The sequence below is a fragment of the Dysidea avara genome, chromosome 3 (genome assembly GCF_963678975.1).
Source record: "Dysidea avara chromosome 3, odDysAvar1.4, whole genome shotgun sequence".
NCBI classification, from domain to species: Eukaryota; Metazoa; Porifera; class Demospongiae; order Dictyoceratida; family Dysideidae; genus Dysidea; species Dysidea avara.
In genome coordinates, this window is record NC_089274.1 from 16,893,396 (window position 1) to 16,915,846 (window position 22,451).

The 22,451-nt window shown below is 38.5% G+C and overlaps 2 protein-coding genes across 3 annotated transcripts; one reads left to right on the forward strand and one right to left on the reverse strand.

Moving 5' to 3' along the window:
• Positions 1-329: 329 nt before the first annotated feature.
• Positions 330-14,783, reverse strand: LOC136249774 (lysophospholipid acyltransferase 6-like). Of its 2 annotated transcripts, none has more exons than XM_066041892.1 (16): positions 14,685-14,783; positions 14,483-14,569; positions 14,334-14,408; positions 13,904-13,955; positions 13,757-13,849; positions 13,648-13,703; positions 13,544-13,598; positions 13,257-13,410; positions 13,176-13,208; positions 1,459-1,549; positions 1,319-1,408; positions 1,162-1,265; positions 1,043-1,107; positions 856-991; positions 655-806; positions 330-602 (listed from the first exon to the last, which is right to left on the reverse strand). In XM_066041892.1, the coding sequence occupies exons 2-16, from the start codon at positions 14,550-14,552 to the stop codon at positions 449-451; spliced, it is 1,380 nt and encodes a 459-aa protein (XP_065897964.1). In that variant the 5' UTR covers positions 14,553-14,569; positions 14,685-14,783; the 3' UTR covers positions 330-448. The 2 variants fall into 2 exon arrangements, with proteins under 2 accessions (XP_065897964.1, XP_065897963.1); XM_066041891.1 differs by having other exon boundaries at positions 13,904-13,981; positions 14,260-14,408; positions 14,466-14,569.
• Positions 14,784-14,930: 147 nt separating this feature from the next.
• LOC136249765 (lysine-specific histone demethylase 2-like) lies at positions 14,931-22,270 on the forward strand. Its single transcript, XM_066041874.1, has 20 exons — positions 14,931-15,055; positions 15,116-15,345; positions 15,488-15,577; positions 15,636-15,747; positions 16,166-16,282; positions 16,416-16,611; positions 16,807-16,936; positions 16,987-17,056; positions 17,509-17,688; positions 17,739-17,813; positions 17,870-18,004; positions 18,122-18,293; positions 18,350-18,402; positions 18,588-18,656; positions 18,782-18,994; positions 20,725-20,841; positions 21,160-21,285; positions 21,336-21,497; positions 21,550-21,702; positions 21,965-22,270. Exons 2-20 carry the CDS (start codon positions 15,182-15,184, stop codon positions 22,097-22,099), a joined length of 2,469 nt encoding a protein of 822 aa, XP_065897946.1. The 5' UTR covers positions 14,931-15,055; positions 15,116-15,181; the 3' UTR covers positions 22,100-22,270.
• The last annotated feature ends 181 nt before the right edge of the window (positions 22,271-22,451 follow it).

Below are 22,451 nucleotides of genomic sequence, written 5' to 3' on the forward strand. Positions count from 1 at the left end.
GATTACAATTGCATTTCTTAACTGGCCCATGGGTACGTAGTCATGCCCCCTCAAAGCAGATGTTGAGTGTGTATGCTTTGCATGTATATACACTGTTGAGTATCCACCAGCTATACTCTTGCCTAGCACTATACAAAAAAAAATGGTTTTGTGATTTACCACACAAACAACTAGAGTTGGATTGGTATAATATTTTATATGTATATTATAGCTAAATGAAATCATGGCATTGGCAACGGTATATATGTAGGTGTCAGCAGAAGCTGCTTGAGGTTAACATGGATGATGATTTGATCATGAGTTAGCACAACTCTGATCCTTGCAATAGCTTATTGTTTAACACACAAATTGTTATTACTAATGCTTAGCATGAAAAACATATGAGCATCAAATGTGATAATATTGAAATATGTACAAGTTTATAGTTTTAAAAATTGTATATTTTATCCTATTCTGATTTAATGTCCTTGGACACCACTTTGATTTGCTCTTCTTTAACATCAGCTGATTTATTTTTCTTTTGTAACTCTCTTCTTGACTTCTGCCCTATTGGCAGTACAATTATCACCAGTGGAACAATCACATTGATATAGTAATAGTACCTAGAGAAGGAATTTATTAAAGCTGCACAAGTAACTGATTATTCCAACTCACCCCCAATGTTGCACGGTTCCCTCCAGGTGTAATATCACAAATGCAAAGCCTGTGATGTCAGCACACATTATTGCAATGTACCATGTAATGATATCATAGATTCGCTTTACTATTGGTGGTGACTGAAAATGGTGATGAAGAACTCGCCGTGCCTGCCAGATGGGCAACATACAAACAGGTTACACTAGTTAAGATTAACACCTTTCTGGCTGCCATCAGGTTCAATGAAAGAGTCACAAACATGCAGTAGTAAGCAGGATAGAAGCCATGCCACCAAGCTGATAGAATAAAACTAGCCATAGTGGGATTAATAAACTTCACTCGCTCATAGCACACCCTGAGAGAAATACAAAACAAATACAGAAATTGACAATTATTGGCAACATACCTGCGTAGCCAGTGTGTAGTCATGATGTTCCAACCATTTATCATTGTTCTTAGGCTAGTACCAAACTATCACAAAATACATTGTAGTTAGTAAAATTAATGCAATATGTTTCACTGTACTTCAAAAGCAAAAATGTCCACACCAGTGACCAAGTCCCAACGAGCATAGCCGAGTTCATTGTAGCCATTGAAGCCAAGTCCAGCTGCATTACAGGCACTGTCCACTAGAACATTTGTTAATATAAAGAGTATGCGGATTAATTTATGCACGGCTTACTCATTAGCCAAATAAAATAATATCTTGCTCTAATACCAAATGTCACAAGATAAAGGATGATTAACCTTTTGATTAGACTTGTGTCAGTTACTACAGTGAACAGTACAATTGCAGCATATACAAAAAGTTTGTGTCCTTGCCTAGGACTATATCCATTGGAAAGAAATGGTCAAATACCATATGAAGGATTATGAACATAACGGCGGATAGTGTTTTCTTTAGCACAATAACCTATGGGGAATAATAACACAGCATAAAGACTTGTGCCTATATACTACATGCACACCAGAGATTGAACTAACAGGAATGCAAATTAACCCTTTAAAGACACTGAACACACTGGTGCTTAAAAAAAATTATTCATGGACATTTGCCCACTGATGCTCCAGTGCATTTTTATCGGTTTCTGCAAGTTTTCATGCCTACAGAGAAAGATGTTAACAGTATAAATTCAACTACTATACCAGCAGTTTGTTTGTCAATGAATGATGGCTTACACGGTAAAACATACAAGCCAAGCAATAATCTCTGCTTGTGAAACAACACCTGTAAGCTACAAAAATATAATAGGGAAAGATACATACCTTTCAAAAACGTTGTATAACTCTCTGGTAGCCCAATTGAGAAATGGTAAAAACCACTGAATTTAGTGATAAATTCCGCATCTGATGATCTATTCTATTATATGATACTGTTGCACGATCTAATATGGCGGATGGATGTTGACAAAACATGCTGATTAGCTGCACACATGTAAACAATTAAATATACATGCTTTATGCAGTTGACATAATATTATACTTGGGCACAGATTACAGGGTTGTATAGAAACCAATTTCATCATACCCCTTGACCATAGATGAAGGACTATTACCACATGCATTGTCAGCAACTATACTGCTACAAACATCATCTCCAATCCCATCACTGATATCCATACCACTACAATCTTCACCAATATCTGTATCTACAACCCCACCATCATCACTCCAACCCCACCATCATCACTCCAACCCCACTATCATCACTCCAACCCCACTGTTATCACTCCAATCCCACTATCATCACTCCAACCCCATCACCAATATCTCACTCTGTGTCTACAATTTCGCCATTATCACCCAAAACCTCTAATCCTATTGCCAATATCAGAGTCAACAACTCCACTGCAACCAACATGTACTCAAGTCCAATCGGCAGCACCTAACTTACTATTACCTGCTCTGCCAGTCAGTGGTGTATCTACACCCGGGCCTGGGCCCTGGTTAATTTGACTTGTGCCCTGGTAAATGCTTTTCACCATCAGTATTGAATAACCACAAAACATTAATGATTGTAAAGAATACTTACAAAACACTGATCCACATCAAATCAAGCTTTTCTTTCCAGAGGAGAAACGGCGATCTTGAATTGGTTTCGATTGTGGTATTTCCAATGTAAGGCACTTAATAGAAAGAAGATCACGTGACTACCTACTGCAGCATCGTGACAAGGACTGAATGAATGTTTCATGGTGTGGTGAATAACGCCCATTCAAGATTAAATCAATTTCAAAATTCAGATGTGAACAGACGCGAGCAAGTTTTGAGACATGCACCCTGTATGGCTGTGTGATGCCTTGGTAGATGATAGCTAGCTACTGACTAGTCCAAAGGTATGAGTACTTGTTTAGTCAATGTTTTCATTTATTCTATTTGTAGGTTGACTACTTTAGTCCACAGTTGTCATGTGATCGTATAAGCGCCTAGTGCTTTAAATCCAAGTCTCAACTATTATGCATTGCTGTATTGTATGTGTAAAGAAGACGAACGTTTATGTCTAGTGATATTAGCTATTTTGTATGCAGTTAGTGTAGGCATAGCACATAGATAGTGATGCACAACACATTTTAGATGTTATATTGATGTCCATATGAAGATGGGCATGTGTATGTGGCTGAGTGGTTTGCCCACCCAGTGCCCGGGTGAAGTAAGAAGTCTAGATACGCCACTGCTGCCAGTCATTCCATTAACTCCTATTTATTTACAAAACACACCAGAATCATCATCAAGCGGCAATCCTTTAACCATTTCACATTCTGTGACCATAACAGATTTTCTTGGAAAGTAGCAGTGCATGGGCATGTGATTCATAGTGATGTTCTTTGCATTTCACCAAAGATAAATGAATCCAGTTTACAAACACTACTTGAAAACTTGAAATGCTTCACATTTGTCTAGGCCATCCTGACAAACAAACTGCTGAAATGGTGAAGAGCAGAAGGGACAACTATTAAATTCACCAGGACAAGTAGCTACATACTTAGAAAGTGGATATCAAATATCTGACAACAATGAGACATTTACAGAACTGTCAGGCCATCTGCATGCTTGATAAGAAGAATAGGTGTGACCACTGCACATCATACAGGGATACAATACAATCCATTTATAATAGATGATCAAAGCAATGCGATGAATCCTTGGCTATTAACACCAGCAGTCATGTTAATGTACAGTGGCTAAAAAAAAAAACATTGCACAAAGAAAGGAAAAGAAGAAGAGCAGTCTAGATTGAAAATAACAAAAAAAGGAATGCTGATATCTATAGAGCAGAAGATCAAAGCATCAATTGAAAACAGCAACATTGAAGTTGATGAGCAACTAAGCAATGGTTTGCATGAAGTGATGAAAGAGTACTCTGATGAAATAAATTGAAGATACAAGGAAAACAGTTTCCACCATCTTTTCTGGAACCAGTGATTAGAAAACTTGAAGAACCCTAAACAGCATTGATGGTGTCTGATACTTATTAGATGGTGTTTATATCTTAAATGCTGTCAACAACGGCATATGATGCCTTGAGAAGACTGCTGGTGTTACCACGTAGTCGGTCAGACATTGAGAGGTTACACACATTATATACAAGCTGGTTTAGGGGTGCAAGCAGAAGTGACCAAACAGTTGATGGAAACAGCTAAATTAGTGAGTTTAGAGGTATGTTGCTGTGATTTTTGATGAAATGAGAATAAAAGATGGTTTGGTATACAACAAGCATGCGTGAAGTTAGAATAGAAGGTTTCGTTGATCTTTGCAGCAGTCCATCAATGATCCATCCTCAGGGAGCCTCCCTTAACCATGGCAAAACATATTTAGTATTTATTGTTAGGGGTTTGTTCATAAACTTAGAAAGTTCCCAACCCTTACATCAGTGAAAAAATGGCCAAACTCTTTTGGGAATAATAATGCTAGAGCGCTGTGGGTGAGTTAAGATTATTATTCAGAGCATTCAGTTATAGCTATAATCATTCATTATGCTTTACAGATAAATGGACAGCACGTAAGTTGGCAACATGTGAAGCAATTGTATGGTAGAAGAAATCATTCAGGGCTAACATTAGCGCCAAAGTTAACTCTTGGGCATATCAACCTATTCTTGCATGAGATTTGACTTAGCAGCACAGGTAACAACCATCTATATTATAGTTGTGTAATACTGTACAGGTTATATGTAAAACAGTTACAGATGCCTTATAATACTGCAGTGATCCAGACACTTTAGAATTGAACAAAATATTTGATAAGTTGCTGACATCATGAACACAAGATGTTTAGAGGAGGGCATTCAAAAGCTAGAACCAAACTTGAAGGCACAGATGATCCTTGTTCGGATGTAAGTCATGCAGTTTTATATTACCATAAAACAGTGCCTTGAAGCTGAGTTTCTGAGGCATTTGGTGAGTGGAAGAAAAGAGTTTATGCCTACACAGAAGATGATGCAGCTTAGTGTAGAATCACTTGAAGGATTATGAATTACAGGTTATCTTTATTGATGTAATTTTCAACACCCGCGTGTATACAATTAAACTTATTTAGTGAAAGCATTCATTGAAATGACAAGGTTCCTACTAAAGTTGCCAGGTGTAAAGTATTTACTAACAGAAAGATTTTGTCAAGATCCACTGGAAGAGTTTTTTGGCCAACAAAGAGTGCAAGGGAGAAGAAATGACAACACAACCGCAACAGAGTTAAGAAAACAACAGTGTCAATTCGAATCCAAGCATCAACAGCTACAGATCCTCTTCATGAAAACCACTGTAGCCGAAAAGAGCAAGGGAAAAGGTAATTATTGCTGATTTTATAATCAATATGTAACGATCAAGGATAGTGGAACAGGGGGCCAGGGGGCATGTGCCCCCTAGCCTAAAAGTACTGCCCCCTAAATTATAAAGCATCTGACGCACTTGTGAAACCACCAGTTCATGTACATTTAACTTATCTACGAAGTGTGCACTTTCAACTGCATCACTTGATCACTTTAATCACATGATCATTCACCTTAATCCCACAATCAATAGTGACTTAAGTAATCTATGTAAGCACGAGGGTTGTGTGGTGTCGTGAACAAGTTGTAAAAGAACTTCAAAACTACTACGAATGGCACAGGATGGCATCACCTACTGGTACCAAAAGGCAGTTGACAATAGTAGCAGTGATAAACCAAGAAGTTTTCACTAAAGAACTTCAGAAATGCACTGTAAAACTGCTACCTTCTCCAACTGAAACTAAAATACTGGCATCAGTGAAAGAGTTCAGGGGTACAAAGACCAAATTTTCTTGGTATAATTCTTTCAAATGGCTTAGCTACTGCTTAACAGAAAACACTTTTACTCATGTCGTAAGGCAATCTCAATGAGTTCGGTGAATGTTGGTAAGAGAGATTTGTGTCAGAAGGATTCAACAACTGGAAAAGGTAATATTCAAGTTCAGAGTCCATGAAGCATCTCAAATGCATAGAGAATCATGTATAAAATTAGATGCTTTAAAGCAGAAATCTATTGTTGCTCATTTTTCTGATATGAAATCAAATGACCAAAAACGTAATAGGGAAATGTTTAAGAAAGTTTTAAACTCATTAAAATATTTATTGTGGCAAGGACTGCCTATTGGAGGTCATCATGAAGAGGAAGGTTATCTAATTCAGTTATTAAAATGTCAATCAGAAGATGTCGATGGTCTGAAAACTTTTCTTATGGCTAAAAATATCTTTCTCATGATATCAGATAGGCATAATGGCAGATCATGTGTTACAAGATTTATTAATGATCAGCACCTTGCTTTTCACTGATTGGAGATGAAACTAGATATGTAAGCGGCAAGGAGCATTTGCTATTTGGGTAATCTGTGACTATATATGCTATAAATGAATATCTTATAGCCTTAGCGGAAGTAGAGCATACTGGCGGTGCCACACTGGCTTCCGAACTAAAGAAAGTACTTCATAACAAACTTCCAAATGCTGTGGTCAAGCCTATGATGGAGCCTTTGACATGTCAGGCCACCTTAGTGGGGCTGCTGCCAGAATACAAGAGGTTCAGCCACAAGCATTTTATATTCACTGTGTTGCACATTCCCTTAATCTGTGCCATCAGGACTGTGGACAAAATTGCAAAGTTGTACGGGAGCTTTAACAGTCACTACTGAAATAGCTTCAATCATACATGCCTCACCTAAACGCCTGGCACAGTTTTATCATATGCAGAAAGAATTATCACCTAGACATGGTATAAAACTACCACGTCCCACAAGATGGACTGTACATACTCAATCCCTTCAAGCCGTTATATTATTTAGTCTTACATTGTAAATTAGACAAAATTGGCCAGGGGAAGCAAGCCATAAAGCTTTAGGTGTATTGGCAGTGATGGAAAGGTTTACGACTTATTTTGGACTGAAACTATCTTTTCTCATCTTCAGTACAACGGAGCAGCTATCTAAAACCTTACAGTATAGAAACATAAATGTGCAACAGGTTTCCTTGGCTGTGAATGCTGCAAATGATTTCTAGAATGGCAACATGACAGTAGTGCATTCAGAACATTTTATGCTTCAGTAGCACATGAAGCCCAAGCCCTTACCAAGAAGCCGGCAAAAGCATATCCCAAGTAGAATAAATGATGGAGCCCCTAATCATCACTTTCATACTACGGAGGACTACTTTAGACAACAGTATTTTGCATTTATTGATCTGCTTTCTGCTGAGCTTTCAAAATGTTTCAATCAACCAACCTTTTCAGTTCTACAGGAAATTGAGGAAATGATTATAAGCTCATGCAATGGCGATAGTCATGATCTATCTTCACCCTCTGAAAATCTGTACAATAATTTTGTGGATATTCTAAGATTGAAAATTCACTTGTCTTTATTGCCAGATGTGCTCAGAACTGGAAACAATGATCATGGTATGGGAATTAAAAAAGTTACAATGGTAAGCTCTGTTTGTGAATTGTTTGAAACTTGCCTAGAAGAAGTACATAAAGTTCTCTTACTTTACCTGACAATTCTTTTATCATCTGCTAATGCCGAACAAGCATTTTCTACATTAAGATGCCTAAAATTATTTCAACAATGACTCAGAAACATTTAAACCATGATACTTAATATTGCAAAAGAATTTATATCAAGGAATGAAAAGCGCATTGACTTTATCTGGCAACTGTCTGTACATGTGACTATATCATTGGTATATATTTTTAAAGCTAGTTGTTCATGATCACCTAGCTGCTGCTACTGGAAATTAAGCTTAGCAATAAATACTGAGAGCTATAGCACTACACAGAGCTACTTATAGTTTTATACGGTTGAATGACAAAATTCTGGACAGTGGTCAGGTGAGCGTGAGTGAGCTTTTTTGAGGTGTTGATAACATGAGGTAGTTTCATGCTGTAACAGCTATCAACTGTTCTACTGTCACTATCTGTCAGGTATATGATTGTATTGCGACTCATACTGTATCCTACAACTTTCGTATGCTGTACAACTGTTGACCTGGTAACTCACAGGCAGGCTGGACGGTTCTAGCCTAACACTTTGGATGTTTCAACAAGGGTAGCTAACCTGTTACTTGGAAAGTGCTGATTATGGTTAGCTTGAAAGGTTGAACAGTGGAACTTAGCTGTATAGTGTATTCAATGGTCACCTTCAAAGTTCTATATAGTAGTGGTGTGCGATAACAGAATTTTTATGATATAGATCGATAACCAGCAAAATATCGCAATTTCAATAATTAAATTGTGTAGGTGGATTAATTGCATGAGTGCCGACATTTATAAATATGTTTTAAATAACTAAAATCATTGCATGGCACTACTAACAAGCCTAGGAAACTGGTAGAAAAGCTTTTTAAAATGGCTAAATTGCACAGAACTGCATGACCTTCATTTCTAGCATGATTGCACAGTCACAGACCAAAATGCTGTAATTTTATCAAAAATATATTAATAATTATAGATGAATATCTAAGTAATCGAGAAGTACTGAAATCAGCATCTGCAATACTGAAATTTGATACGACAAAAATTATCGCAATATCGATAAATTTTCAACATATTTTTCATTCAAGGCAGGATTTGTGATAATTGCACTAACGCAAGCTAGCTATTGGTTATGTATATATAAGGCAGCGACTGCTGCTATGATTGTTATGTTTACAGTGATTCATATAGGTGAATTCTTGGCTAACCGTTATATGAATTGGACCTTATGACCATAGCCATTATACAATGAATGTGACTTGACAGGTTGTTAACCATAACATCCAGGGCATTCACTCCAAGTTAACTGAGCTGACACCATGGTTTGAGACCTGTGTGGACAAAGAAACAATTTTCTGTCTTACTGAGACATGGATTAAACCTAATGATCCTCCACTGACTGTTCATGGATTCATGACATACACTTCACCCTTTTTGACCCGTCCTGGTAAATCTGGTTATTTGCCTAGATCATGTTTGATAGTCTCTGATGCATTGATCGTGGAAAGACCACCAATATGTGAAACGTTAGAAAGATCTTGCTGTACTTTGAATGTGGTTTGTTGTTTTGTTGTGTGTAAGGCTGTCAAGATGGCTGTTGCATCTGTATACCGCTCTCCTTCCACTAATGTGAAAGCGGGTCTGGATGAATTACAGTTAATAATCACTGATCTGGCATTACATGCTAACCATCTAATTATTGCTGGTGACTTCAATATAGACCTACTTGCTACTTCTGGTATCTGTGTCACTTATACCAATCTGTTGTCAGATCTTCACTTGGTACAACATGTATCTCAACCTTCCAGAATTACTCCCATCTCTTCCATCCTAATCGATCACAGTATCACCTCTCCTAATTTGACTGTAAACTCAATGTCTCAGACAGTTGGCCTAAGTGACCATCTAATTCAAGTGCTTGATATCAGTAGCATTTCGTTAGTTAAACCTGAGAAATCTGTTATGTATGTTCGTTCACTTCGTCGTTGTGATTGGAATGCTGTGCGCAGTGGCATAGCCAGCCCTTCAGGGATGGGTGGGCACACTCATCCACATTTCACCCCATGCAACTATCTAGCATAAACTGAGAGTCCATCCTTAGTGGACTCTACGTACATTTGGTTTAAAAACTGTTTCAAAAGTGCATAAATGTATCTAGTTAGCTCTAATAATACACTACGCTGCTGTTCCTGCAGCTTATTTCACTAGTCTAATGCTACTGCATGGATATACAAGCTAGAAATGAAACTAACTAATTATACCTCTTTGTCTAGTTCTCTTTTAGCTCATCTGCACTTGTTCTACTCCAGCCTGACTCCTAAGATAGTTGGGCTTAATTCACAGTCACCACTGAATCTTTCATTTCCAGCCGACTTGTCTAACACAGTTAACCAGAGAATTTAGATTTTGTTAATCACTTTGGTCACTTATTAACTTCGCCAACAGCAGAATCTGTGTTGCTCCTCACAATTCAGTATTCCGGATGTGAAAGAACTGGATTCCTTTTTCCTCGTGCTCCTGCTTCCCCGCCTAAAATTTGGATCACGTGATGTTGTGCATTAAATAGAAAACACTGAAACAACTTGTATCATGTGATGTAATTATTGAACTTATCACGATATCAGCTGTTGATGAAAATATGGCCCTGCCAAAGTATGCACTTGTTCGTAATTTCATTAGCGAACGGGCGCTGCTGTCCTAGGAAAATTTGGGTGGGCATGTCACCCAGGCCCACCCTTGGCTACGCCACTGGCTGTGCGAGAATCTCTTCATACTGCTCCTTGGCATGTAACGGATATCTTTGATGATATTGATGATAAGTGGCATTTTTTCAAGTCATGTTTGCAGTATGTTCTTACCAACATGCCCCATTAAAGCAAGTTGTCTCAAAGTGTTGGATACGGCCAACTCCTTGGCTCACTGACAGTCTGCTACTAGTCATTAAGGAAAAGCAACGTGCCAAGCGTTGTACTAATTGGACACACCATCCGGATGATATCAGTGTATACAAAAAGCTTAAGAACAAGTTGAAGTCATCTATTCAAGAAGCCAAGCTGCATCATCTGCGTTTACTACTGGACAAATCCAAAAGTGATCCTCATTCATTCCATGATTTGTGGTCTAGTGTTAATGATATCATAGGATGACGTAAACCTCATGTCGGTGCAAATTTTAACCTATCACCTGATTCCTTGAATGATTTCTTTAGTGCTGTTGTTGTGTCAGATCAACATCAACCAGCCACTCAGTATGCCCCATCCTGTTGTAATTCATCTGACTCCTTTTTATTTCACACCTATTTATCCTCAACAAACACAGTATTTGCTGCAACATCTGAACATCCAAAAGTCTACTGGCCCTGATGGTCTTTCTAGTAGATTTATCAGGGAGGCTGCATCTGAGATTGCAGAACCATTGACAAAGCTCTATAATATTTCTAAACAGAGTGACTGTATTCCATTAGAATGGAAGCACTGTAATGTTACCGCTGTGCATAAGGCTGGGCCTCAAGATGATCCTTCCATATATTGCCCAATTTTGGTAGTTTCAGTAATCGCTAAGTCAACAGAAAAGATCCTTCTTTATGCTGTGGACACTATTGTGAATGCTTTGGACTGTGGGAAAATTGTTTGCACAGCCTTTTAAGATCTTCGCAAAGCTTTTGATTCTTTAGATCACCCACTGCCTTAGCGAGCTGGGTGTGCTTGGAAATGAGTTTAAATGATTCACGAACTACCTTTCCCTTCAACGGGTTAAACTCAATGGTAAAGTATCTTCTTGGATAACTGTAAGGGGTGGGATACCTCAAGGCAGTGCTCTGGTAGCACTGTTATTCTTGTTTATGTCAATTTAGTGCCTTCTGTAGTGAAGTTTGGTAAATTGTTACAGTTTGCAGATGACACCACCCTAATTTGCTCCGGGTCTGTTATTGACACTGTGAAAAAGTAATTATCTCATGATTTGGCATTACTGTCTGATTGGATATCTTCAAGTCGAATGAAGCTTAATATCAATAAATCTAGTGTTATGTTGTTCACACCTAAAACATCCCAGAATATTTCCTGTCTTGTTATCTTTATGGATGGTAATAAGCTACAGGAGGTTGACCACCAAAAATACTTGGGAATAATGTTTGACAAGAGGTTACGATGGGATCACCATGTCAATGATGTTTGCAGGCATTATTTGCAATTATTAAGTATTCACCGTAAATCATCTGAGTCATTGATTTTCTCCAGAATAACATATGCTTTGCCAATGTGGGGTCCACCTTTATAAGAAAAGATCAGATTGCTCGTGTGCAACGGCTACAAAATCATGCCATCTGAATCACCAAGTCGTTACATAAGTTTGATCACGTGACTTCACACTGTAGGGAATTAAACTGGCTACCTGTTTCACACATGGTGCAATTGCAGTCTATAGCTGCTATGTCATGTTATTACCAACAAGAGACACTACCCTTAGACCCCCCAATAATCTTTGGCCGCCAGCATTCATACTCTACACGTTGTTATGATCACTTTGCCAACTTATCTAATTATCATCTATCGAGGACTATGAAGTATTTTCGATCTAGCGCTAGCACTTGGTGGAATGATGCTCCTTCAAAGATATCATTTCCTCCTGTAATGACTTATCCTGAACTTGTTGAATGTGTTAAATCTATCTATTTAAGTAATGCGTGTTAGTAATTAGTATGTGTGTCTAATTTTGTTTTTGTATCTGTTTGTGCTGTACGTATGGTTTTAGCTCTGGTAAGGAAGAACGGCTCATGCCAATTACCAAGAAGATAATAAATCAATCAATCAATCAATCAGTAAGAACAAGGACTGATATCAAGTTGCAGCCAAGTAAATGCAGTATTACCCATTCTCTCTGTATCTAGCTATAGCTATATAATAAAACTAGAGCAAATACACATGCAACTATCGGTGATGACGGGCATGCAGGGTCATCCTTTACCTTAGCAACCGACTTATGTAGCTATGATGATAGGTATGCGCATGTTATGTAAGAGCTTGTGTGACCATAACAAGGTTTGTCAAACGGTTGTTATGCGCGGTGTTATGCGCATTGCCGATCCTTTGTCTGTGCTGCGTTAGTACCAAAATTAGAGTAGATGGGGAACCACTTATGAAAATGTGAATCATAGTATTGTGTTAAGTAAAGATATAACTCCAGTAGCAACAAAATTTAAAGTGAGGGGGCTAAGAAGGGTGTTGGCTGGTTGATACAATTCATACAATGTGTAAAGTTCATTTAGCATGCAGAACATGTGCTTTCTAGAGGGGGTCTGGAATTTTTGAAAAATTAGCATTTTGAGATAAAAAATTGTGACTAAATTATACTGAAAATGCATCTAAATGCTTTATTTGAGCACATGACTGCTCTATTAGAGTATACCAATCTTTAAAAGTGGAGGACTAAGCCAAGCACCATCTAACATAAGTGTGGGGGCTCTGGCCCCTGTAGCCCCCCCCTCTCCGTTGCTGCTGCTGCACACACGCACGCACGCATGCACGCACGCACACACACACACACACACACACAACCACATGTTACCAAATTTGATGGTTCTTCAACATGATCCTTCGCCTATATCACAGGCTCTACATAGTCACATATTCATAATACTTTCCTTACCATAGCAAACTGGTTAGGATTGGATAGTTTAGCTGAGGTAAAATTAGCACCAGTAATGAAATTATCATAATCCTTATATGGACATGCTGGCCCAGCAAGAAATGACATGAAGCAAAAGTTGTAACTCAAATACTCAAACAGAGTTGGTCTTTGCCTGTAGAGAAATGGATATACAATATACACAGTTGAAAACAGAAGTATTTAAAACCTGAATAGGAATAATAAGACCAGATAGTTAAGTCCAGAATTCATACTTCAATATAAATGCAACAAAGATTAGCACATACTTCAGTAACAGCCTTTGCTGATCTTCATTCAAGCTAGATGAATTGCGGGCAATCCCTACAAAGAACAGTCTTCACAATAAAACTAGACAATGCATATCTCAGACCATCATGTAAGGCAAATGCAACATAGGTTGTTCTCTGTACAATAACCATCAGTGGCCTAAGAGGGGCAACAAACAATATCCATGTTTATGTAGAGAGATTTTCATTTACCCAGTGAAGTCTAAGTGATATCCACCATAGTCAGTTATCAGTCGATAAATGTGAGCAGCACTGATACATGTTAACATCCATACCATTGTGTAGCTGTGAGTAAGAACAAGTAGATAAACAACACAAAAGGACTTGTGGCTCACTCACTTCTGGACAACCTTTGGTGATATTACTACCAACAGTCCATAGCAAGATCCAACTACAATCAACAAGTAAAGCATTTCACTGTATGAGGAAAAGCACAAAACTAGTAATTTGTATATTTTAAACCTCATCATTATGGCCCAGTGTTTATTCTAGGATTTCTCATTTGAGGGGGGAATCAGGAATTTGGGGGGTGTATAGCTTAACCTAGTAGTAGTCACTCACAATTTTAGGGGGCGAGTCTGAGATTTTTGGGAGAGAAAGTTCCTCCCCCCCAACAGTCCTAGAATAAACACTGTTATGGTCTCTGTTCTTCCCTACCACAAACAGGTGGTACACACATACACAGTTACACATACGCAAGTCCAAAGCACATCAGTCCAAATGTGAGCCCCACTAATAAGCTGTAACTGTGTCTTGCAGTGGAGCTAACTTTCGATGGATGCAGCACAAATTTCATCACAAATCCAAGGAATATGGCGCAAAACAGCAGGAAGACATAACGAATCTGTGCAAGAGAAGTTGCATTACAAACCTTAGTACCTGTAGCTGCTATTTTCTTCACCTTATCTACCGACATACCAGTAACGTCAGATACCGGCATATAGAGTAGCTTATCCAACTGTGTGGATGGGTAGAGTATCACATCCATACTATCCTCAGTTGAGCCTAATAACGGTTTCGTGGTAATTGGAAAATCGAGTTGGTATTTCACTACATTATTGTGTGTTTCTTTAGAGTCAATATACTGGCTATAGACTACTTGTTTTGCATTGGTACTTACAGAAAATCTTTGGATACGGAGTTCTGAACACCAAGAGCAACTACCCTTAGTTACAAGATTTCACTTTGAACTTTGTATGCTTCAAATAATTAGAACTAAATATACGATCGTGCACGGAATAACTTAATTCACTTCCATGCTCAAATTTTGACCTAAACTTTACACGCTACACAGTTTTTTACTGTGGTATTGACACATTGTAATGAATGGCACTGAACAAGACGACAAATATGCACGAGCGCCTCTCAAACCAAGTCCTGCTCAGTTCAAAAGAAAAAAAACCGCGACTGCCTTAATTAATTTTGATGTTTGGTGGGCTGTGGTGTGCCTTGGATTAAACGTAACATCGTCGTTTAGGCCACTATAAACAGGTCTTGTTTTATTGGGGACACTAAAAGTGTGTATTTAGTGTGTCCAATATTTCTCTGCAGGTTAAAGTGCTATGTGTCTATGACAATCCCATAAGCCACCAGTCAAGCAAGAGCCAGTAATCCAATATGTCTGATAATGAGGAGAGTTTGGGTGGATCGAAGAAGCGGAAGTCCACTGCTAAAGGAGGCTCAAAGGAGAAATACGCTCGTACTGCTGTGAAGAAGTGTGAGAAGCGAGGATGTGAGGAATTCCGAGTTCATCCTAAATGCTTCATTCAGGCCACAGAAAAGTAATCAAGACAATATTCTAGTGGGAATTGCTTTATTTCAAAATATCAAATCAAATAACAAAAAAAAAAAAAAAAAAAAAAGGCTAATGAAATTGAAAGCAATGTACCACTGAGATAGCTATTCTAATCAGTGTCATTTCAGATGTGCCATTGATGGGTTCACTAGTCGCTGGTACCACTTGAGTCCTGGAGAACATTTTTGTAACGAGTGCTTTGAACACTTCTACAGAACGTGAGTGTCTGTATATATGTCCTTCCATGTGCATCGTGTGAGATCATGTGATATGTAGAGCAAAGGAGGGAAATCAAGTGTACCAACAATGGTGTGACTTGTGGACAAAGGAAGCTAACACTCCACCAAACCTCAAAATGTTCTTTGTAGACCAGTTTATGTCTTATTGGGTAAGCACTTAATTTTGTCTGTTCTTTATATTATGGATCCATGTACGGTGCAAGCAGAAAGTATTCCATTTTTTTGTGTACATCCATGTGTGTGTAATTGTGTTGCCTGGCTCAGCTGCAATTGTGAATTGTGTTGTAATTTGGCTATCATTCATGGTGGTCTGTCTTGTACTTTCACAAGCTCAGAACATGTACATGTTATCATATTGGTTTTCAGTTGCCACTGTGTACGTGTTTTCATGTTAACAGTATGTGTAACCAGTATGAGATGATTATGATTATTGAGGGATAGCTCCCTACCTACTACACACACACACACACATGCAGTGCGATGCACATACCAGCTATTGATATTCCTTTGTAGCATGGCATTATTGCGTAAGTATTGCTGGGTGACTTGGTATATTATATTGTTCAGGTTCAGTGTGTACTACCACAGTGTGGCAAATGGCGCCGCCTGCCTAGAAATGTAGAACTCAATGTTGTTGATCAGTCAACCATCACATGTACTGACTGTGAGGCACCAGAAGACATTGTAAGTATGGGGTGGGCATTATTTTGGACTGTTACTATATATAGAAATCTTTGTTATAAATAGATTTTTTTATTGAGTCAAGTAATATACAGGTGTATGATATTTTTCATGGTTGTTTCATATATGGTGACAGCATGTGACTCATGTGAGCAGTCCATACTGGATTACATCACTGGCATACTCTCCTCTGCTGAGATTCAGTACTCTTGCTGATTTGGTTGGCGAATATTTCCCTGAGGGAGTTGGTATTAGTCCCACCACTGTCAATTTTTCTACCAAACGTCAAAATCAAGAATATACTATAACGGACTACTTGAACTATGGCAATGGTGTGTGTGTGCATGCGTGTGTGTGTGCATGCGTGTGTGTGTAGTGTGCATGTATAGTGTGCATGCTTGCAAACATTGTGTGTGTGTGTGTGTGTGTGTGTGTGTGTGTGTGTGTGTGTGTGTGTGTGAGTGTGAGTGTGAGTGTGAGTGTATGTGTGTTGCACAGTTCACATGCACAGTGTTACTGCTGTTTAGAGATGAAGTCACCAGCCAATGTTGATCCTCTTCATCCATTCAACTTCCCCAAAGAGGGCCCCAGAGCTAGAGCATTTACTCCTGACGTCATGGAACGTTTCGAGTCTTCCACTTTTCCAGAATATGCAAGGTAAGCTGCCAGGATTAGTACTTTTGGTTGTATATGCACTGTTTCAACAGGCCGCCTGAGAAAGATGCATACTTGTTGATGCGTAACTTGATACTAGCATTGTGGCATGATGACTGTACTGTAAGTGTGTGTGTGTACAGTCTTACAGTTTGTATCACAGTCTATTATTGTATGCTGTACTCTTCTTCGTGTGAGTAAGGCATTACTGACACTTATTTTACAGGCACCACTAAATTATTTGAAACACTTACACTGTGATCAGTTTAGCTACAGAAAACAGAACTTGGCGACCACACCAATGATCTGTCATACAGAGTACCTCTACTAGAGGCTCATTTGGATAGGCAGCAATATTGAAATTAAAGTAGTAGTCACCTGCCATGCACGATATTCTAATAGAGCAGTCAGACATGTATGAAAACATGGCTAAAGCAGTTTAAGTACTTTCTATTGTATTGATCCCTGCTAGTTTGTAAAATTCTTTTTTCCTTAAATGTACTGTATGTGTGCCAGGGTCTGTCTGTTGTGTGTATTGTGGCAAAGTAGAGCATGCTTCACTTGTTTTCTTCCAGCAATTCTTAACAGTTGAAAAATGTTGCGATGCTCTCTACCTGAGAGGATTAGTCAGGGTGTGGTGTGTTGGAGCCATCCATCGTATCCTTTACTTTTTAACTCGCCATGGCTTTGTCAACTTTGGCATCATGAAAAAACCTCCAATCCCCTTTCCCTTATATGGCTGTCCTGAAAGAAAGGTATGTAACTGTGGGGTTACCCCAGCATTAGTAATCACATGATCTTACAGAGTGATGTCATAGTTATTGGTGCTGGCACGTCTGGTTTAGCGGCTGCTCATCACTTGCGGAATTTCGGTTACAATGTGGGTGGGGCTAGAGAATTGTGCAGAAAGTATTTAGAGATGTGGCTGCTCTGCAGGTGACTGTGTTGGAAGCTCAAGGGCATGTTGGTGGGCGTGTGCATGATGATACATCACTTGGCCCATGTGTACCACTGGGTGCCATGATTGTTACTGGAATCTGTAGTAACCCCATCACTATATTATGTAAACAGGTGAATAGTGTGTGTGGTGTGTGCATGCATACACATGCAAGCTTGCAGCTGAATATATTATTTAACCTACTATATTATCCATGTATAAGCTGTGAGTGTTGGAAATTTTTGTCCTAGTTGGGTGCACCGATTCGTGTTATTAAAGAGGACCGGTGTGAACTAATTCATGGGGCAACTGGGCAACTGTCTATGGAAAGAATTGACCGTAGAGTGGAAAGAGAATATAACTTCACCCTTGACAGGCTTGCTGACTGGCGGAGGGGAAAACCTACTGACTTGTCACTGGAAGGTCAGTGACATGACCCTTTGTATGCATACAGGTTGACCTTTTCTTTCACTCTTTAGCAAAGTTGTTGCAGCTTCATGAGATGGTACTTGACGGAAGGGAGCAAACTGAGGTGATTTCTTGTTTGATGTTATGCTTTGTACTACTGTATAATGGAATATCTCTATAACATAAGATTTTAGGACCCTTATAGAGATTTTTGCTTCAGAGGTGAACTGTTAGGACCAATATCTTTGTGAGGTTTTTCTACTGTACTTCAAAGAATTTGTTATACCAGATGGTTTTGCCATATTGTAGGATGAAAAAGGACTCTTCAACTTTCACCTGAGCAATTTGGAGTTTGCTTGTGGTGCTAAACTTGATAATGTAAGTAATACATGCACATAGCACATTGCACATACCACACATCTGCACTACCTGCAATTTATTTTTTTCTTCGTTCAATAATATGCTCTTGTAATCTGATCTCTTGGTCATTTGGTCTTGTACAGGTGTCAGCACTCAACTGGGACCACAATGATCGTCATCCGCAGTTCTCAGGTCACCACGCCTTCCTGCCGGATGGTTACAGTAAACTACTTCACAAACTAGCTGAACAGGTTGATGTAAAACTGAATTGTCCGGTGGCTCGTGTGACCTGGTCCCATGATGAAGAGATGGTGACAATAGAAGATAAAAATTGGCAGAAGTGGACAGCCAAGAAGGTGGCCATATCTTGTCTGTGTGTTCTAATATTGTACTTTGTGTGGTGAGGGATCAAAGTGCCGACGTGTACTGTATTACTGTATCTGCTCATACAGTACAGTTATGTTTATAATACAGTACAGTCATATGGATGATACAGTACAGCTATGTACGGAATGTTACAAAAATAAAGCCACCAAACAACACGATTGATCATGTGAATGACATTGTAAACCAGCCAAACCACTACCAGTTTGTTAATACTAGATAAAGCACTGCCGTGAGTGCAATATAGAAATAGTGCAAGGGTGTGGGTGAGAGACTAATACAGCACTTGGCTTCACCTTGTGCTGTATTTAGCTCGAGAGTGCTATTTTTTTTTCATATTTCACAAGCACGATGGTGCTTTAACTGGTTTAAAGTGCTTTCTGGTTGTCTTTTTTTGGAGTGTTCATTTTGAAGACTTGAACCATGTCGGTTTTCAGCCATCACACAATCGGTAAGTGTCTATGTAGTACAAGTTTGGTCATATACAAACAGTTGGTATTGTTTTGACTACTTCTGGCGATTTAAAATGTTACACACGTGATCAACAGTGCTGTATGTAAATAATAGCACTCGTATTCGTTTGATCTTCGCCCACACAAGTGCTTTAAATGTATACTTACTGATAATCTGATCACTTGAAAATTGAAGTAGTTTGGGTACTTGTGTGCATTATGACATAATTGTGTATGGGAAGAGGAAGAAGGGTTAGATTTGTGTTGAATAGTTGCTTAAGACCACAATTGCTTAGCAAGTAAAAATTATGGAAGAGAAGGACTTTTCCAAGTAAACATAGGCTCATTTTAGATATGTGAGGATAGCGTGTCTGATACCTTATCACTGGCTGCGGTACTCATTGGCTATGGTATTTAATAGGATATGTAAGTTAATAAATACTGATTAGCATAGTTATCCTGCATGCCAACTATATTTAGACCAGTGGGTTTGTTCTGATGGATGATTCTAAATGAAGCCCATTCAATCTGTGTTCAAATACTCTAATAGAACATACACCTGCTGACAAAATACTCTATTGAAGAAGGTTTGAGATTTGGGTTACTGTGCTGATATTCACTATTTGATGAGGCTGTGATTATGATTGAGTGGTGTTGACATCCAGCCTTCTTTTTAGTGACGATCTGAGAATGAAATGTTTTACATACACAACATATTTATCTCATATGTTATTGATTATAATAAGGCTAAAATGTACCGGGTGGTTGTTATATAAGTGGTGAGTGTGTTTTGCATTCACCTCAGCTTGGCTCTTAATGTCTCTATTATTAAACGTTTAAAACCGTTTGTAATGAAACTGTCTAGCAAAATGTGCTTTGATACCAACAAAAAAAGTGAGTTTTGACACTTTAAAAACGATTCTTGGGGGTAGGAATGTATAGTGATTGCTGTTAATTTGTATGGAAAGAGAACAGGTTTTCACCAGGTAAATGTAAATAGGATGGTTTATCTAACTGTTTTTGAAGAATTGCTAGTTGAGGTTATTTATGAATAGCTGTGCTTAGTGCAATAAACAGCTGGGTTGACATCATTGATGTGTTTTGATACACTTCATCCTACAATAACATAAACATGATCATGTTTTGTATCCCCTGATTTTATGATGTCATTGTGTACACATGTCTGGTGTTGTGTACTGTTATTGACAGCCTAAGGCTACACAGACATAGCCATCCTTGTTAAATCACAGGTTTTGATTACTGTGCCATTGTCCATTCTCAAAGCCAGAGAGATATCATTTGACCCTGAACTACCAGACAGGAAATTGAGAGCAATTGACCGGCTGGGGGCTGGTGTGATAGAAAAGGTGGGTGTGTATGTGTATCACATGATGTAGTGTACTGGTATCACATGATAAACCATGTGATCTACTTTTAAGTGTCATTTGATCCTTTTATGGTATGTGGGTTTAGTACTTTTCTTAAAGAAAATGTGATTTTTGTGGTACGTCTAGCTATTTTTGACTTGTAAAACTTGTTAGTATGTAACCATATTTTTTTTATCCATGCAAGTCTTGAGCATTAATTTCTTCAAATCTCCACTTACTTTTGAGTGTACTTGTCCGTTTGTCTGACTTTTTAAATAGCATGGAAAAGGTTGGGTTTTTGCAATATTTTGTACACAGATAGCCTTGAAGTTTCCATATGCATTTTGGCATACAAAAGTTGGAGAGTCAGATTTCTTTGGCCATGTGGCAGCTACCAAGGAAAGTAGAGGCTTGTTTCCCATGTTTTATGACATTGCTCCTAAGGTTGGTTACACTGGAGACTAAATGTAAGCCACCCTAGTCTTTGGTTGCAGTGTAAACAAGAAAGTGGTACGCCCATGAACCACCAATCCCCTGATGCAGCCATCTTGGTAACAGTTGTAGCGGGAGAAGCACTAGACAACGTAAAAGATTCAAGTGATGAAGAATTAGTAAGTCAGTGCATGGACACTCTTCGTAAAATGTTCCCAGAACAAGTGAGTGCTTTAGTGACATGTGTTGATGTAAGTCACCAGGGCTTGTATCCAGGATGTTCCTGCACCGATAGCTTCAAAAGTTATTCGATGGTCTAAGAAGCCATACTTGATGATGTCATATTCCTATGCTGCGCCAGGAGCAACCGGAGACCACTACCAAACCATGGCACAAGATATTGCCAGAAAACTGTATTTTGCTGGAGAGGTCTGTAACACAACCCACACCAATTTCTTTCCATAATGGTTGGCTGTTACCATTTGATAATGTACAGGACCTTCTCATAAAATTTTGACCAGAATTTGAAAGTGTTTGTGCTCAATTGTCTGCTTTATGATGGAAGAACACCTGTTTAATTCACACACTTACTTAGTAAGCAACCACCTAGTTCTTTTGTTTAGATGAGATGCCCATACTACACACTTCTCTATTATATACGTACCTTGAAACACTGTTGTCTTCCACACAGGCAACAAATGCTTACTATCCTCAAACAGTCACTGGTGCCTACCTCAGTGGAATGAGGGAAGCGTGCAAAATTATTGAACACGACACTGAGGCACACTTCCAGAAACCAGCTTCACGTCGTAGCTCAAAATCATGACATTGTTACTACAATAGGTGTCAATTATTCTACTATACTATTATTATATTTTAGGACCAGCATGGTAATTGTAAATATGTACAAAATGTTTATATGAATAATATAATTTGTATACGCATATGTGTATGGCCACTGTTTATTTATATTAAAAAGCTTAAACTATTCTGTTAATAGTAAGGAGATGTATGCCATTACTAAATCAACATGTGGGAATCTATGCGGATAAAGTCACAGTAGCATTTTACAGAGTACTATTAATTTCCAAGAAACCATGTCATGATTATGTACGTCTTAACTCTCAAACATAGCTAAGGTGTATTTTTGTAACTTTGAATAAGGCCACCTCACTACA